Here is a 19510-nt window from a genome sequence, read left to right on the forward strand (position 1 = left end):
ATGAATCGGGAATAGAGTAGCTGGAGCTTAAACAGGCACCCACGTGGGATACTGGCACTACATGTAGCAGCTTACCCCACTGTGCCAATTGCTGGGCCCCAAGATAAAAACTTTTTAAAGATTAACTTTTGTTAACACGAATCTGTGAATGTTTAGGGCACGAATGTTTAGATTCACGAATCTGTGAATGAATATCAGTATGTATGAATCAAATAATTAGATGCATAACTTTTGACTGGTTTTTTTTTTTTGAAATTTCAGATTCTGAGACGTCCATCCTTACAACGTCGAGCTGGCTCGCGCTCTGACGTCACGCACCATGCTGTCGCCTCGCAGTTACCACAGGTCCCTGCTGGAGCTGGGAGCCGGCCTATTGGGGAGCAGGTCATAGATCTTCTAAGTTCATTTTCTTTGTGGTATATCTTTGTTCTTGTCCTAGGAAAACATGAAGCAAAACATCAAAATGCCTACAAGGTTGTATGTGTAGTGAGAAGAGTGGAGGAGAGGGAATACAGAGTTACAGATAGACACTTCGCTGTGTCGGGTTCTCTGTCCTAACGAGAATCCTTGATTCTAATGGTATAATGTGAGGAAACTCTTTTGCCTTTGGGTAATAATAAGCATATACTTATTTACATCATGGTTGCTCCACTTCTGATCCAGCTCCCTCTAATAGCCTGAGAAAAGCAGCAAAATGTGGTCCAACTGCTTGGGTCCCTATCACCCAGAGAGAGACTCAGAAAAAGTTCTTGCTCCTGTCTTTGGATTGGCCCAGCCCATGCTGTTGTAGCAGTCTAGGATGTAAGCCAGCAGGTGGAAGATTCTCTGTCTTCATTTGTGTCTATAAGATATTTTAAAAATAAGTAAATAAATCTTTACGAATTATTTATTTGAGGGGCCTAGCACAGTAGCCTAATGGCTAAATCTTCGCCTTGCACTTCTGGGCTCCCATATTGGCACCAGTTCACATCCCAGCTGCTCCATTTTCCATCCTACTCCCTGCATATGGCCTGGGAGAGCAATAAAGGAAGGCCCAAAGCCTTGGTATGCTGTACCCATGTGGGAGACCCGGAAGAAGCTCCTGGCTCCTAGTTTTGGATTGGCTCAGCTTTGGCTGTAGCAGCCACTTGGAAAGTGAACCAGTGGATGGAAATGTTTAAATCTCTTCTTTCTGTAAATCTGCCTTTCCAATAAAAAATATATATATATTTTTTAATTATTTATTTGAAAAGCAGAGTTACAAGGAGAGGGAAAGAGGGATTGATCTTCGAACTGGTAGTTCAATCCCCATTGACTGCGGCATTTAGGGCTGGGCCAGACCAAATCCAGAAGCTTAGAACTCCATCTGGGCCTCCCACATGGGTCGCCATCTTGCTCTTCTTTCCCAGACACATTACCAGGGACTTGGGTTGGAAGTGGAGCATTTAGACGTTGAATATATGACAGCTTAGTTGGCTATGCTGCAAGTCTGGCCCCAGTATCACTTTTGTAGTAATGAGATTATCATTATTTTCGTAGGAAGAAGAAGAATATGAGACTAAAGGAGGACGCCGGAGAACATGGGATGATGATTATGTGCTGAAGCGCCAATTTTCTGCTTTGGTTCCTGCTTTCGATCCTAGACCTGGTCGTACTAATGTCCAACAGACAACTGATCTAGAAATTCCACCTCCAGGTATAGTGTATTTTAATTTTATGATTTAATTTTAATACATACCAAATAATGCTAGTATTTACAATCTGAAAAGTAAAATTCCTGGGGCCGATGTTGTGACACAGCAAGTTAAAGCTCCTCCCTTCAACATCGGTATACCTTATGAGCACTGATTCAAGTCCCAGCTAATCTTTCTCATCCAGCTCTCTGCTACTGTACCTGAAGACCAGCAAAAGATTGCACAAGTGCTTGAGCTCCACTGCCACTTATCAGGGAGACCTGGAAGAAGCTCCTAGCCCAACCTTGGCTTTTGAGCCATTTGGGTAGTGACCCAGTAAATGAAAGTTCTCTTTATCTTTCCATCTTATGTAACTGCCTCTCAAACAAGTAAATAAATGTTAAAGAAAAAAGGAAAAGTCCTATTTGTGTTGCTGATGTATCTGGCCTATCAGTAAAATACCTAGGACAACTTTTCTTTCTTTTTTTTTATTGTTGATAACATTGTATTATGTGATACAGTTTTATAGGCACTGGGATTCCCCCCACCCCTCCCACAACCCTCCCCCCATGGTAGATTCCTCCACCTTGCTGCATAACCACAGTTCAAGTTCAGTTGAGATTCCTTCATTGCAAGCATATACCCAGCATAGAGTCCAGCATCTTATTGTAGGACAACCTTTCAACCACAAGTTCACAAAAATATTTTCTGTGGAGCAAATATTGAATCATTTAAAAAGCACGATTTTAAAGCCATGCCCTATTTAAATGTTGGAAACAGTTATACCTGTTTTGTACTAAAACAAAATTACTAAGGATTTGTTGTCACTTTTTTTAAAGATATGGTTATTTTTATTGGAAAGGCAGATCAGATTTATGGAGAGAAGGAGGTGCAGAGAAATATCTTCTGTCTGCTGGTTCACTCCCAAAATTGTCGCAGCAGCCAAAGCTGAGTCAATCAACAACTGGGAGCCAGGAGCTTCATCTGGGTCTTCAAAGTCGGTGCAGGGTCCCAAGGCTTTGGACCATCCTCTGCTACTTTCCCAGACCAGAAGCAGAGAGCTGGATGGAAAGAGCTTACACACGAACCAGCACCCATATGGGATCCCAGCACTTGAGGCATCATACCGGGCCCTGTTGCTGTCCACTTTGAAAGTTGACCAGTGGTTTTAGTTGTGGCCTCTGGAGTCATTTGACTGAGTGGCAATTTTATCTATTAAAAGTCAGATCAGATATGGTAGGCATCCTAATGATTTACCAAACATTGTCCGGATCCAAATCTCTGGAACTTGTGATGGAAAAAAACAGTTTTCAGATACAATTAAAGATCTTGACATGAAAAGATTATCCTGGATTATCTAAACAGGCTTAGTATAATTGCAGCAATCTCTATAAGGCGGTAGAGGAAAAATGATGAGAGGGATTCTGGAGTCAAGGAATGTGAGCAGCTTTTAAAAGTGAGCAAAGATAAGAAAACTGTCTTTTTCTTAGGGCTTCCAGAAGGAATGGGACCCTGAAAATCCATGTTAGACTTTTAACCTGTAGAATTATACAGATGTGTTATATTGTGATATTACACCTTTCGTTTTATGATAATATTTTACAACAGTAATAGGAAAACAAATACATTAGACAAATGAGTTATCTCTATTCAACAAAGCTGTCTTTTAACTTAAAAGGATTAAGTAAAATATATAAAGTGCCCAATACGTGCCTCAGTAAATCTCAGCTATTATAATCATATTATCATTAAAGAAGACTTAAATTGTGTGATACATTTTTTTGATGTATGCGTATATATTTTAAGATGTCTTTATTTAAGACAGTTACAGTGAGAAAGATGCCAAGAGGAAGAAAATGATCTTTCCTCTGCTGGTTCTCTCCCCAAATGACTACAACTACCAGGGCCAGGTCACTGCTGCAGCTAGTTTCCTGGAACTCCATGCAGTTCTCCTGTGTGGTGACAGGCCCAGACATTGGACCTTGTTACTTACATCTCTGTTTTTAAAGATTTATTTATTTGAAAGACAGGCTTACAGAGGGACTGGAAAAGAGAAGAATCTTCCACACACTGTTCACTTCCCACATAGCCAGATGGCTGAACAAAGCCAGGGCCTCAAATTCCATCTGCGTCTCCTACATGCCTACAGGACCCCAAGGACTTAGGCCATCCACACTCAGATTGTATGTCACATCCAGTGTGGCTTAACGCACTTTTCCATCATGCCAGTCCCCCTCTGGGGAGGATGGATATGTCCTGAATCAGCATGATGCAAGGTCTTTTCAGAAAGGAAAACCTAAGGAGTACAAATACGTACAAACTTTCTGTAATGTTCTTTGCCAATAATGTATTCATATCTTCTAATGTTTTAACTAGTAATAATTTATAATAAAGAAATGCTAGCTCTACACTTCATTTTGTAGGGTAAGATGAGTGCAAAACGTTTGTGTTGTCAGAAAATAATATCTTCAATTGTGATAGGAAGAATGGATTCATGAGCTAATAATAAAGAACTATCAGATGCATTATAAAACATTACAAACCTAATTATTTTGGTGTGCATGTGTTAAACTTACAACTCACTTATCCAGTGTAAATAGTTAACAGTTATTGGCCCAGGGTGGTTTCCCATGTATTTCCAAATAAAAGTAAGAGATCCGTACGTACACGTGTTACATGCCTTCTCTTGTGACAGCTTGTCTTTAAGCATGATTGTTCCATTTCTAAACAATGGGTTTGTTAATATAGTACATTGAGTGATGCTACCACTTCTTAGGTGTACACATCACATGTACACCTAACTGGTTCTGACCCAATTTCCTGGAAATGCACCTGAGAAGGCAGCATAAAAGGGTCCAAATAAATTTCCCTTCCCATTTAGCTCCTGATTCCTTTCTTTAGTCTGACCCAGACCTGGCTGTTTTCAGCCAGTTGAGGAATAAAACAGTAGGTGGGAGATCTCTGCCTTTCTCTCTTTCTCTTTGCCTTTCAAACAAATAAACATTGAAATAGTAAAGTTGTTAAATTGGTGACTAAGTTTGGTTCACGTATGGCAAAAGGGTTTGAATTTCACGTCTCCTAGTGCAGTTTTCTTCTGAACTGCTTTTTGCAGTATAATTGTTTTTTATATGTCTTCTAAATTTTCAGGAACACCTCATTCAGAGCTCTTGGAAGAAGTTGAATGTACTCCATCACCTCGATTAGCTCTCACTTTGAAAGTAACCGGTCTTGGAACAACTCGTGAAGTTGAGCTGCCACTCACCAATTTTAGATCAACCATCTTTTACTATGTACAAAAATTGCTTCAGTTGTCCTGTAATGGCAATGTGAAATCAGATAAGCTTAGGCGTATTTGGGAGCCAACATACACGTAAGAGATTTTAACTTAATGTTTTAAAGATTTATTTTTATTATTTTTTCATTGGAAAGGCGGATATACAGAGAGGAGAGACAGAGAGGAAGATCTTCCGTCCGATGATTCACTCCCCAAGTGAGCGCAACGGGCCGATGCTATGCCGATCCGAAGCCAGGAGCCTCTTGCGGGTCTCCCACGCGGGTGCAGGTTCCCAAAGCTTTGGGCCGTCCTCGACTGCTTTCCCAGGCCACAGGCAGGGAGCTGGAAGGGAAGCGGGGCTGCCGGGATTAGAACCGGCGCCCATATGGGATCCCGGGCGTGCAAGGCGAGGACCTTTAACCACTTGCGCCACCGCGCCGGGCCCAACTTAATGTTTTAGTAGGTACTGTCATGATATATGAACAAATAAGCATTATATTTCTATTTTAAATTATAGTAAAACTAAAAAGATTTTATTGTTCTGCTACCAATAGAAAAAAAGTACATTCTGACTTCTGTTGTAGAATAATTAAGTTTTGCGGCTGGAAGGACCTATAGAAACAATGTAGACTAAGCTCTTGCATTGTGCTATAGTGGATAAAGCCTCCGCCTACAGTGCCGGCACCCCATGTGGGTACTGCTTCATGTCCTGGCTGCTTCACCTCTGATCCAGCTCCTTGCTAATGGCCTGTGAAAAGCAGCAAAGAATGGCCAGGGTGTTTGGGCCCCTGCTCACTGTGCGGGAGACCATGTGTGAAATTCCTAGTTCCTGGCTTGGCCCTGAACTAGGTGTTGTGGCCAGCTGGTTAGTAAACCAATGTATGGAACGCCCCCTGCCTCTAATGTTAACTTTCAAAGTAAGCCTTTAAAAAAGAATCTGTATATGCTAGATGTTTATAAAGTAGTTGTTGAAAAGAGTATCATTTGAAATAAATTTTTTATTCTTTATTATAGACTTTATTATTTAAGCTTTTCTCTTTGTTCATTTATGCATTCATCAAATAATTATTAATGACTTTAGGGAAAATTTACCTTTTTGTAGCTTACTTGACTACTCAGTACCATGAATGAAAGTAGTTGTGAGGAATCAATTCATTAATAGATGTTGTGATTTCAATGCTCTCTAGACTGTAGTGTTTAATAAGTATTATCTGCCAGTTATTATATGGTAATAATAATAATAGATTTTTACCCTTACTACAACTTCACCTGTGATACCATGTTCTCCTTACATGTTAGTAATCCAATGGAAGTTCTTTTGAGAACAAACAAGGTGATGACAATATTTTCTCTCATTTTTTTTTGAAGTTTAAGAAGTTATCTACTTTATATGGTTTTTGTTACTTTCCCATGTTTATCAAATTGATATTTTTTTTCCTCAAAAATTCTCCTTGAATTCAGGACTTAATCACATTTTTTTAAAAGTATTAAACCTTTATGGAAATAACTGCAAATAACTTGATGTAAGAATTAACTTGAATAATGTATGTTCATGTTTAGAATCATGTACAGAGAGATGAAGGATTCTGACAAAGAAAAGGAAAATGGAAAAATGGTAAGTTAGCTGTAGAAAATAGGTCTTATTCTTGGCTACTTGGTAAAAATGAAATAAAACTAACATTGTTCAGTGTTAGTCATTTTGAGGGAAAAATGACTAACATGAAGTTGTTAAAATTAAGTGCATGATCTTAAAGCTGCCTCATACAATGCATGTGAAATATAGACATTATAACTGGGAAAGGCCAACATTTGGTTTTCCCTATTATAGGGTTGCTGGTCTATAGAGCATGTGGAACAGTACCTTGGCACTGATGAATTACCAAAGAATGACTTGATAACCTACTTGCAGAAGAATGCAGACGCCACTTTCCTACGCCACTGGAAATTAACTGGCACTAATAAAAGTATTAGGAAAAACAGAAATTGTTCTCAGCTCATAGCTGCATATAAGGTATATATTGGCATCAAAATACAGTTTTGATTGGGAATGGCTTATGCTTTGTTTTGCAGCTTTGTAAGAGATTTACTGGGACATAATTAAACAAACAAACAAAAAACTAGGTTGAATTAACACTGTTAATATGCCAGGCTAAAATTTTCAAGTACAACTTGCAAAATTGGACTTCAGAAATAGAGTTTTAATTATGGCTTCTATAAGTTTTATTTTGTCTGGGGATTTTAATGGTCTAGAGCACAATGATTGTTGTCTTGTTTAATACTGGGCTTTCAGATACTCCAAAGATGGCAATTCTTTGAAAAAGTTCAGCATTCCAAAAAAGCAATGGTAGTACTTTTCAAAGTAACAATAATATGGTGCTTTTCTTAAAAATGTGACTAATGACCAGTTATGCTCATTGTTTGTGCAGGATTTTTGTGAGCATGGAACAAAGTCTGGCTCAAACCAGGGGGCCATTTCTGCTCTTCAAAGTAGTGATATTCTTAATTTGACAAAGGAACAACCTCAGGCCAAAGCAGGCAATGGACAGAACTCTTGTGGAGTTGAAGATGTACTTCAACTTCTGCGTATTCTGTACATAGTTGCAAGTGACCCTTATTCAAGAATATCTCAAGAAGGTTCGTAAAAAGCCTTGTTTCATTTGTCGCTTTTGTTTTTGTTTTCCTATAAATCAGCTTGTATTTTTATTCTTTTTATAGATGGTGATGAGGAGCCTCAGTTTACTTTCCCACCAGATGAATTCACCAGCAAGAAAATCACAACAAAAATCTTACAGCAGATTGAGGTAACAAAATCACATGTGTGACCTCTTTATTTGGTAACTGTCGGACTTCTCACTCACAGTGCTGCCCTTCCAGCCCTGCCTGCCTCTCACCATCTCTCCTTTCTTTATAACTTGGGTGATTCAGGCCTTGCAATCATTTGCATTTGTTTTAATTACTGTGAAGAATTGACTTCTTTTGTGTAATTTTTTACAGTTGCCTTTTTGTGCTTGAGACTTTGTCATTTGTTAATTTGCAGGAACCATTAGCATTGGCAAGTGGAGCTCTGCCAGACTGGTGTGAACAGTTAACAAGCAAATGTCCTTTTCTTATTCCATTTGAAACTAGACAACTTTATTTCACATGTACAGCATTTGGTGCCTCAAGGTAAGATGTATATCTTTTAATGTTTTATAGTAACTAGTAATTTTTTTTATAATTGTCCAGTACAATTATACTGGATGTATAAATACACTGCCAAAGCTTTTCAAGAGAATATGTTGTGTTCTGAAATGTGATGCCTTTTCAAAATTTACTGTTTTCTGTTGGACTGCTGTAGATAGAATGGGGTGTTTTCATCAGGTGACATCTACTATCTAGTTCTTTGGTAGCTTACATAAATGATTAATTGTTGAAATTCCCAGCAATGCCAGGCTGAATGCTTGCAAATTCTTTGGTGGTTGAATGTATCTTATCTCTAATTAATCATTTTTCTCTTCCTGTCATTTAGCTTACTGCATATTTTATTTAATTTTGTTTTCTTTGTGTTTTTCCGCTAGACAAAAGTTTCAGGAGCATAAGATTTTCTGACTATTTTGTCCACTGCTCTAGCTAACATGTCTGAAACAGTATACAGTGTGTCATAATTAACACTATGGGGGGAAGAGCGGATAGGGAGGGGTTGGGGGAATCCCAGAGCCTGTGAAACTGTGTCACATAATTCGGTGTAATTAATAATAAAAAAGAAAAAGTAATAATCACTATGTATTTTGTGTAATGATTGTGTACCCACAGTGCTTTTTCAAAGTAGGTGGTAAAATGGCTATTTTTGTCCTTGATAAATTAGAGCTTCACCTCTATTTAATTGGGAAAAGAAAGAAAAATATGGAGTATTTTCTCACTTTGTACAAGGTAGATTATAATAAAATTTATTTATTTTTAATGAAAGGAAAAATAATTTATATAAACAAGCAAAAAAAGATCATCACGGTATGTGGTACAGCTAGTACTCAGTGTATCTGTGTTCTGTGTTAGAGTACTTTGTTTGCATTTCCAGCTCTGGCCAGAAACCTCCTCCAGGTCTCCCATGCAGGTGCAACGCCCCAAGGCTATAGGCCATCTTCGACTGCTTTCCCAGGCCACAAGCAGGGAGCTGGATGGGAAGCAGGGCTGCCGGGATTAGAACCGGTGCCCATATGGGATCCTGGTGCATTCAAAGTGAGGACTTTAGCCACTACGCTATCACACCGGGCCCACATTCAGTTGTTGATATGTGCTTCAGCTACCTGAGATGTTTTTCTGTTTCAGAGCGATAGTATGGTTACAAAACCGACGTGAAGCCACTGTGGAACGAACTAGAACCACAAGCAGTGTAAGGCGAGATGATCCTGGAGAGTTCAGAGTTGGTCGCCTCAAGCATGAAAGAGTAAAAGTCCCACGTGGTGAATCGTTGATGGAATGGGCTGAGAATGTCATGCAGATCCATGCAGATCGGAAATCTGTTCTTGAGGTAACTTAATATAAAATGTGTTTGAGGGAGCACAAATGACACTGAGGCCATCAGCCAATGTATCTTCTGCGTAAAACTGAGTTAAATGAGAAGAGGCATTTCTCTCTTCTCTATGCAAAGACTGTCCTTTGACAAGACATGTTTCATAAGAGGCTGTCAGCCTGTCTCACATGTCCAGTCCTTTCTAAGCAATGAAGAGGTTTTGCACTGCTGTTCAAAGTCTGTTGGATACTGCTATCCACTTCAGAGAGAAAGATCTGTCTTCGAATTGCTGGTTTACTCCCCAGATACAGCAGCCAAGGCTGAGGAAGGCCAAAGCCAGGATCCCAGAATGCATCTGTGACTCCTAGAAATGCCATGATCCTAGGTATCTGAGCCGTTATCCACTGTCCCTCAGGCACATTATTAGGCAGCTAGATTGGAAACAGATTAGTTTATTTCAGAAGGATTTATTTACTTTGAAAGAGTTACAGAAAGAGATATTCCATTCTTTAATTCACTCCCCAAGAGTGGCCACAATGGCCAGAGCTTAGCCATTCCAAAACCAGAAGCCAAGAACTTGTTTTTTTCCCTTTGGTACAAGGGCCCAAGGACTTGGGACACCTTTTGCTGCTTTCTCAGGACATTGGCTGGGAGCTAGAATAGCAGGACTTAACCCATGTCCATCCCAATAGGTGCATTTTTATTATTGGTTTGCATAAACAGTGTTTATATTATTGATCTATACTAAGAGATGTCAAACAAATAGCATTATGGAACTCAGTGTATTTACTGTAGGCGTAGGCCTATGGACATCGTTGATTATGTTCCGTATACACAGTGTTCCTTCTGGGGGAAACAACAGAAATACTTCTTCCAAAACTGATAATTTCCAGCTGTTTTTTGTCTTTGGAGTCACAAATAGATCAAAGTGAGCATGGTACATCTCTAGAAAATTTCGAAGGCTGTGGCTTTCCCTTTATATGCAAACTGCCTTATCTTCTCCTGTCTCATAACTTTGGTAATCCAGTTTCCTTTATATTTTTTAAAGATACTTCAGGGGCTGGCATCAAAGTACAGTAAGTAAAGCAGCCTCTTACCATGCTCATATCACAAACGGGCCCCAGTTTGTGTCCCATCCATTCCGTTTAACTTCTAGTGCCCTGCTAATGGCCTAGGAAAATTTAGCAGAACACAGTCCGAGAGCTTGGACTTCTATCACCCAAATAGGAGATCTGAAAGAAGCTCTTAGTTCCTGACTTTGGACTGGCTTCACCACTGCCATTGTGGCCAGTTTGGGAGCAAACTTGTAGAAGAAAGATAGCCCTCTCTCTTTTCTCTGTGTCTTCCTCTCTATATCTTTGCCTTTTCAAATAAATAAATCTTGAAAAACGTGCACACACTTCATATCATTTTTAGAACAGGTAGAGTTGTGAGAAAACCCTTTAATGTGATTGCACGTAATCAGAAATATGTGGAAAAGTTTAGGCTTTATTGTCATAAACAAGAAGATCTGCATATGATTTTTTTCTCAAGCAAATAAATCATTTTTATTCCTTTCAAGTAAAAAGGAGATACGTTGTGTGGTTGTGAAAAGTAAGGAATATATGAATAATGCTCAACAACACAGTGCTTGAGTTTGTACTACAATGTACTCTTCCATTTAGAAAAGCTAGATTAAAACTTCTTTTTGCTTGTATTATAAGCCTACTAAGAAAGTGTATTACTGGATCAGATAGGACATTTTTCAAGAGTTGGATCACTTTTCCTCATAATTGATTTGTTTATATTTTAGGTTGAGTTTTTAGGGGAGGAAGGAACTGGCTTGGGTCCCACTTTAGAGTTTTATGCTCTGGTGGCAGCAGAATTTCAGAGGACTGACCTGGGAGCTTGGCTATGTGATGATAACTTCCCAGATGATGAATCTCGTCATGTAAGATTTTTCATTTTGTGACTTGACTTGTGACTGTGCTTGTGGAACATGTTAATAATGACTGACACTTTCAGAACATAGTCCATGTTTTCAATAATCTTGATATTATTAAAATATTTCTTAAGGATAAATAAACACTGGTAATAAAACACATACATACTTTTAGATAAATTCAGGATGATATTAAACGTTTGGATTTTCTTTTTCTTAAATGACAGTGATTGGCTTCATTGCTATACCATTTATTTAATTTTCATTTGTGTTTTCCAAATCTAAAACCCCAGGTCGATCTTGGAGGTGGATTGAAGCCTCCTGGATATTATGTACAGAGGTCCTGTGGACTCTTCACCGCACCGTTTCCTCAAGACAGCGATGAGCTTGAAAGGATCACAAAACTATTCCATTTCCTTGGAATTTTCTTGGCCAAATGCATTCAAGACAATAGACTTGTTGACTTACCTATTTCTAAGCCTTTCTTCAAACTTATGTGTATGGGAGACATTAAAAGTAATATGAGTAAGCTGATTTATGAGTCACGAGGTGATAGAGACTTACACTGTACTGAAAGTCAGTCTGAAGCCTCTACAGAAGAAGGTCATGATTCACTCTCAGTAGGAAGCTTTGAAGAGGATTCAAAGTCAGAATTTATTCTGGATCCCCCTAAACCAAAACCTCCAGCTTGGTTTAATGGAATTTTAACTTGGGAAGACTTTGAACTTGTAAACCCACATCGAGCCAGATTTTTAAAAGAAATTAAAGACCTTGCTATAAAGAGGCGCCAAATTTTAAGCAACAAAGGTCTTTCTGAAGATGAGAAGAACACGAAATTACAGGAACTAGTACTCAAGAATCCGTCAGGTTCTGGGCCTCCACTTAGCATAGAGGACTTAGGGTAAGTTTCATATGTGTGTTCTTCAGCCTAATGAATGAACAAGTTCTAAAGCTTTTGTTTCTTTGTCCTCACCAATTTGTACTATATAATATTATCACTCAACCTTTGGTTTATTATAAAGAAAACACTCATATTGTCAGACCGTAATTTCTTACTCATCAGACCTCTGGAAGATTACTTGTTTTATCATATAATATGGTAAGTTTACATGCCTTATTTAATAAGCCCCAAACCAATCATATTTTAAATAATTTATCAGCTAATATATAAAGCCTGCTTGGCAAAGCTCAGAGTTTGGTTGGTGTGTAAACCTTATCCATAATGGCTATATCAGCTAATATTTATGCTGAAGATTATTTGATAAAAAGGGTTTATTAGGGCCAGGCACAGTAGCCTAGTGGCTAAAGTCCTCACCTTGCACGTGCCAGGATCCCATACAGGCACCACTTCATGTCCCGGTGGCCCCGCTTCCCATCCAGCTCCCTGCTTGTGGCCTGGGAAAGCAGTCAAGGACAGCCTAAAGCCTTGGGATTCTGCACCCATATGGGAGATGTGGAAGAAGCTCCTAGCTCCTGGCTTTAGGTTGGCTCAGCTCCAGCCATTGTGGCCATTTGGGAAATAATCAGTGGATGGAAGATCTGTCTTGTCTCTCCTCCTCTCTGTACATCTGCCTTTCCAATAAAAATAAAAATCTTTTTTAAAAAAAAGTAGGGTTTTTTGTATTCATGTAATTATCATTCCTCTAATACATTTCCCTGTTTTGGAGCTGACTGCAAGGCTTTTTTTCTTTTCTTTCTTAAAGATTTATTAGAAAAGCGGAACACAAGACATCGAGCAGTCTTGATCATTTATCCCCTAATTTTCCGTTTCTGCACTGATTTACTCCCCAAATGACCAACACAGCTGGGGCTGGACCAGGCCAAAGCCACAAGCCAGGAACTCCGACCTGGTCTCCCACGATTGGCAGAGGCCGAAGCACTGGGGACGTTATCGGCTAGCTGCCTTCCCAGACAGGCACATCAGCAGGAAGCTCCCGCTGAAAGTGGAATACCTAGGGTTTGAACTGACACTTCCTTGTGGTATGGTTGAGTCACAAGTGGCAGCTTAGGGTGCTACACTGCCATGTCAATTCCCCTTTTTTGTGTTTGCTAATAATATTAGGAAGTTGTAGTTCATAAACGGTTATACAGTTATGTGCTGCTTAATTAATGCTTTATGTTGGACATATACAAGAGTGATTTCATAAGATAATAAAAGAGCTAAGATACTCCTTTTGTTACTCTATTTAGATATACAAATATTTACCATTGTGTTATCTGTATAGCAGTTTTTATTGCCCTGCAGGTTTGTAGTCTAGGTATCAGTGTGTTGTACCAGCTAGCCTAGGTATGTAGCACACTGTGGCATCTAGATTTGGCCCTAATGCATTTCTCAGAATTTTTTTTTTGCTGTAAAGATTTGTTTTTATTTGAAAGGCAGATTTGCAGAGAGGAGAGACAAGAGAGAAAGATCTTCCATCTGCTGGTTCACTCCCCATGTGGCTCCAATGGTTGGAGCTGAGCCAGTCTGGAGGTCTGGAGGTTTTCCAGGTCTCCCACACGGGTCAGGGTCCCAAGGCTTTGGGCCGTCCTCACTGCCTTCTCAGGCCATAGGCAGGGAGCTGGATGGGAAGTGGAGCAGCTGGGACACAAACTAGCATACATACGGCATCCTGGCATATGCAAGATGAGGATTTAGCCTTTAGGCTACCACACCAGGCCCTTGTTTATGTTTCAAGAAAGGTAGTGCATGGCTAAGTTCTCGCCTTGTGTGTGCCAGGATCCCATAAAAGTACGGAAGGTCTTTCTCTCTCCTTGTCTCTGAAAATCTGCCTTTCTGATAAAAACAAATAAATCTTTAAAAAAAAAAATAAAAAGACAGTGTGAAAGAGAGGTAGCTATCTGCTAGTTTACTTCCCAAATAGCCACAATGGCCAGAACAAAACCAGAAGCCAGTAATGCCCTCCTGGTCTCCCATTTGCGAGGCAGGGCCTAGTTACTGACAGCCATTTCCCCTTTCTGAGTACATCACTGGGGAGCTGGATTAGCAGTAAAGCAGGCAGTGCTCATGCTGTCACTCTTGCTACTGGATGCCTCATTGTTCCGCGTGGCTGCTTGCAACACTGACACCCCCCCCCCCATAGTCATGTTAAATATGTTAAATAGCATACGTCTACTATAGTCAAGGACTGGCTTTTTTTAATAGACTTTGGGGGGGGGGTGTATGGATTGAATAACTACTCAAGCAATAGTTTGTTCCTGATGGAAGTCTTAGATCACTGCCATAATTCATGCCATAAATCTTCAACTTGTTAATTTTGTGCCATAAAGATAAAATAAAATAAGGAGAGATGGTGGTTCCTTGAAATTTCTACAAAACTAGGCAGGTTTGATTATGTTTGACCTAGTAATATTGTGTATAGGTTTTGTATTTAAAAAGCTCTCATATGGACCCAGTGCCATAGCCTAGTGGCTAAATCCTCACTTGGGTCCTTTGGGATCCCATATGGACACTGGTTTGTATCCCAGCTGCTCTACTTCCCATCCAGCTCTGTGCATGTGGCCTAGGAAAGTGGTAGAGGATGGCCCAATGTCTTGGGACCCTGCACTTGCGTGGGAGACTTGGAATAAGCTCCTGGTTCCTGGCTTCAGATCAGCACAGCTCCAGCTAAGCTGGGGAGTGAACCAGCAGATAGAAGATGTTTCTCTCTGTATCTCCTTCTGTCTGTATATCTGCTTTTCCAATAAATAAATAAGTCTTTAACCAAAGAAAAAAAGAAAGAAAAGCTCTCATGTACATCTAATCTGCTATTTTGAGTTTGATGAAACAGGGAGGGCATTAGTGGTTCCAGTCACATTGTTGTAAAAATTAAACACTAGCAGTCATTCAGTGTTAGTTAACCTATGAACTTTTGTCTTCTCAGTTTAAATTTCCAGTTTTGCCCTTCTTCAAGAATATATGGCTTTACAGCTGTAGATCTCAAGCCAAGTGGTGAAGATGAGGTAGGTAAAGGTTTTGCTTTTAATACAGTTTGAAATCCTGAAACATCCTTTCTTAGCAAGCTCAGTTACACTGAGTATTACTGTGCTGGTCCTAGATAGTGATATTTATGCTGCCAAATTTTCCTTTGCAGATGATTACAATGGATAATGCAGAAGAATATGTGGATTTGATGTTTGATTTTTGCATGCATACGGGTATTCAAAAACAGATGGAAGCCTTTAGAGGTAATATTTAACGTATGCCTCTCCTTTCCCTTTGAAACAGTTGAAATTAAGGACAAGCAAAGTTGGAGATCTCTAGGATTTACCCAATATTTTTCTGTCCTCCAGCTAGTTAGGTCCTGTGGAATATTCCAAAGGGTAAAACATTCTCAGGCTAGACTGTCCCCTCAGCTTGTTCCTCTGGAGTAATGAGGATCTGTTACTTTTGGCCCTGATGCCTTTATTTTTCAGTAGATGTTAGGTTGTGTATATTTGTGTTATGCAGTTAAGGGTGAATTACTTCATGAAGGAAGCTAACTTCTTCAGGTGAAGATGGGACCACATAAAGCACAGTAGACAAATCACTTTTGAGAAAATGAAAACGCAGCTTTGGCCACCCATCAGAGTAACTGAATATCCTCTTTTCACACTTGTGATATAAAACAGAAATTGTGATATGAAACATAAATCCCAACAGTTTTTATTTCAAGCTGTTTAACCTTATACTTATTTATCCAAACATTTGTAAAGTGTTTTTAAAAAAATGTTCTATTTAGTACCTAATAAGTATTATGATTTGATAACTGGCATTTTTTAAATTATAACTGAAAAACTGAATTGTATGTTTTGCTGTGTGTATGATGTAGATGGGTTTAATAAAGTTTTTCCAATGGAGAAATTAAGTTCCTTCAGCCATGAAGAAGTCCAGATGATTCTTTGTGGAAACCAGTCACCCTCCTGGGCAGCAGAGGATATCATCAATTATACTGAACCGAAGCTGGGCTATACACGTGACAGGTATGTTTTCATATTTTCTGTGATAAGCAAAGTTGTTTATATTCCCAAACAAACACCAGATTCACTTAAGCAATTTTAACTCTTGATGAATTACTTACAAAGTAAATGAAAAACCAGTGGAGTCTCAACATTATCAGATGCACATTTATCAATCAGATTGAACATACACACAAAGACAGTTGGGTTGTTGTTGGTGTTAAGGTTCCTTTACTCATTTGCCTGTTAATTGTTCATTGTTTTTAAATTAGGTAGGTAGTAAATCCTCAAGCTTTATTATATTGTGCTTATATTAAAACAAGCTTTTTATTGAACCATAACAAGAGGCAGAACATATTTTTGTACTTTCTTCATTATTAGTATTATTTTATGATACAATTTCACAGGCTTTGGGATATCCTTTGCCCCCTCTGGAAGTCCCCTCCCCGTACCGTTTTCTCCTATTATATTATAATAGTGTAGTTCTTCATAAATAATCATAAGTCTATCATTACGGGCATGGACAATGGTAGAGTCCAGCATCCTGTTGTTAAGATATATGTAACAGTCTTATTGGGAGTCCATCTTTGATCTGGAAGTAGAGAGGTGTACTGCATTGTATCCTCACATCTGGATATAATGGTCTCCATTACACAGTTACTATACATCCCCTTAAATGAAAAGCCACAAAACAAAACAACAGGAAGAAAAATAAAAATTTACAGTGCCATGAAGTTAAATAACATGCTATTGAATAACTAATATGTCGTTGAAGAAATGAAAAAAGAATTAAGAACTTTATTGAACATGCTACTGTATGATCTCCGAGTCAATGAAAAATTTAATATGAGAAAAATTGTTTTGAAGAAATGAAAATAAAAACAGAAACATCAGAATCCATGAGATATACTTTCCACTGATCTTTCTTGGTGAGATGTATCTCCTGTAGGCAACAGATAGATGGGTTTTGTTTTTTGATCCAGTCTACTAACTAGGACATTTGATTGATACGTTTAAGCCATTTACACTCAAGGTTAATATGAATAAGTGGTAACTTGGTTCTGTGATTTTAGCAATGGATTGTTCATTATTTGATTTTAATCTTCTGTTATTTTCCTGGGATGTTCTTCACATTTGCCTTTGTTTGGTGGATACTATTCCTTTTCTCTGTCAAGAGAACATCTTTAAGTATCCTTTGTAGGGCAGGTTTGCAAGAGGCATATTCTTTGAGCTTTTCTTTACTAAGGAAGAATTTTACTTCATTTTCAAAGATAAAGGAAAATTTTGCTGGGTATGTTATTCTGGGCTGACAAGTTTTTGCTTTTATGATCTGGGATATATCATTCCATTCTGTTTTGGCCTGTGGAGTCTTCTATGTATGTTCAGCTGCGAGCCTGATTGCCATTCCTCTATATGTCAGTTGATTTTTCTTCACGTACACGTTTAGGTATCTTTTCCTTATGTTCAGTTGAAGAGAGCTTGATTATCATGTGTCGTAGTGAAGATCGTTTTTGGTCATCTTTGTTGAGAGTGCTCCTCCTGTATTCTGTCTCCCAATTCTCCAGAGTAGGGAATTTTCCCTTTATTTCATTGAATACAGCTTTAAACACAGCTTCTCTTTCTGAGTCTTCTGGAACTGCCATAACTCTCATATTTAGCTTTTTATTAGTGTCCGTTTATTCTTGAATGCTTTTCTTAGTTTGATTCAGTTCCTCTTACGGCTTCTTGATTGTTTCCCCATTGTGACAGGAAATATCTTCCAATTCTGAGATTCTTTCTTCTGCTTCATTCATTTTATTATTGATACTTTCCAATGAATTTTTAATTTGTGATATGCACAAATTAAATATGGAGAGCTCATAGAATTTTCCACAAAATGAAAATACCCTCTATATTTGGTATTCAGAATAAAGAACAACTTAAGAAATCCCATTCCCTTCCTATTGTTCTCTGGCAATTGAATCACCATCCATTAAACACTTTTGCTTGGTTTTTAATGTTAATAAGTAAATTCATGTGGTCTGTATTCTTCATGGGCTAATTTCTTTATCTTAATATTTGATTACTATACATGCATTTGTGGCAGGTAGCACTGGTTCTTTTCAGTAACAGGTAGTATTTTATCATACATTTGTATTATAAGGCAATTAGTCATACTGGAAAGAAAATGGGTTATTTAATGGCTTCCTTTAGTAACTTTGGATTTATTTGGAGCATTCAAGCATAGCAAAGCTTTTCTGATTTGCTTTGTTACATAATATATGATCCCAAAACTTCTGTCACTGTTTGAGTACTTGCCATTTTTAAGTGCATAACATTTTTGAGGGGCTATCTTTCAGAGATTCTTCTCTCTTTAAAGATTTATTTGTGGGTCTGGCATGGTTAATCCTCACTCCTGCAAGCCCCAGGATCCCATATGAATACCGGTTCATGTCCTGACTGCTTCACTTGTGATCTAACTTATGTCCTGGGAAATCAGTGGAGGATGGCCAAAAACTTTGGATCCCTGCTCCCACATGTGAGAACCAGAAGAGGCTCCTGGTTCCTGACTGCAGATGGGCTCAGCTCCAGCCATTACGACCACTTGAGGAATAAGCCAGTGGAAGGAGGATCTTTCTGTCTCTACTTCTTTCTATAAATCTTTGAAATAAAATGGAATAACTCTTTAAAAATTTATTTGAAAGCTGGGGTTTCATTCATTCACTCTCCAAATAGCTGCAGAGGCCGGGGCTTAGCCAAGCCAGGCCAAGAACCTAGGTGTTCATCCAGGTGTCCACATGGATGACAGAGGCTCATGTAATTGGGCAGTCCTCTGCAGCCTTCCCAGGCACATTATCAGGGAGCTGGATCAGAGCTTCAGCAGTCAGTTCTCAAACCAGAGGTCATATGGGATACCTCTGTCACAGGCAGTGACCCAGGATACTGCACCACAACTGGCCTTGAGAAATATTTTAAGGTAACTTACATTAGCCAATAGGCTTTTCTGAAGATGTTTTCAAAGGGGAGATAGTACTGGCTTACAAATCAGTGTTAGTGTTTTTAAATCTGTTGTCAGATCAACACAAAAACATCCTGTTGTTCTTCCAGCCCTGGTTTCCTCCGGTTTGTGAGAGTTTTGTGTGGCATGTCTTCAGATGAGAGGAAAGCATTCCTGCAGTTTACCACTGGTTGTTCAACTCTGCCTCCTGGTGGGCTAGCTAACCTGCACCCCAGGCTCACAGTTGTACGCAAGGTAAAATTCTCTAGCTAATTGGAGA

At 38.9% G+C, this 19510-nt stretch overlaps 1 protein-coding gene across 7 annotated transcripts in view; it reads left to right on the forward strand.

Moving 5' to 3' along the window:
* HECTD1 (HECT domain E3 ubiquitin protein ligase 1) overlaps window positions 1–19510 on the forward strand; it is an 83857-nt gene that overhangs the window by 60937 nt on the left and 3410 nt on the right. For 6 of the 7 annotated variants that reach the window (XR_005882663.1, XM_040970237.1, XM_040970236.1 and 3 more), the window contains 15 exons: window positions 262–384; window positions 1519–1675; window positions 4800–5022; window positions 6487–6541; window positions 6755–6937; window positions 7353–7560; window positions 7642–7727; window positions 7964–8091; window positions 9232–9433; window positions 11208–11345; window positions 11630–12237; window positions 15200–15278; window positions 15410–15503; window positions 16127–16277; window positions 19341–19485. Coding sequence is in view for 6 of the 7 variants with exons in the window: in XM_040970237.1 (XP_040826171.1) it covers window positions 262–384; window positions 1519–1675; window positions 4800–5022; window positions 6487–6541; window positions 6755–6937; window positions 7353–7560; window positions 7642–7727; window positions 7964–8091; window positions 9232–9433; window positions 11208–11345; window positions 11630–12237; window positions 15200–15278; window positions 15410–15503; window positions 16127–16277; window positions 19341–19485 (2580 nt within the window). In the remaining variant the exon portion in view is untranslated. The remainder of the gene's footprint in view (window positions 1–261; window positions 385–1518; window positions 1676–4799; window positions 5023–6486; window positions 6542–6754; window positions 6938–7352; window positions 7561–7641; window positions 7728–7963; window positions 8092–9231; window positions 9434–11207; window positions 11346–11629; window positions 12238–15199; window positions 15279–15409; window positions 15504–16126; window positions 16278–19340; window positions 19486–19510) is intronic. The other variant, XM_040970241.1, reaches the window with a different exon arrangement.

This window comes from Ochotona curzoniae, unplaced genomic scaffold, assembly GCF_017591425.1.
Source record: "Ochotona curzoniae isolate NIBS_2020 unplaced genomic scaffold, NIBS_Ocur_1.0 scaffold_4701, whole genome shotgun sequence".
NCBI lineage: Eukaryota > Metazoa > Chordata > Mammalia > Lagomorpha > Ochotonidae > Ochotona > Ochotona curzoniae.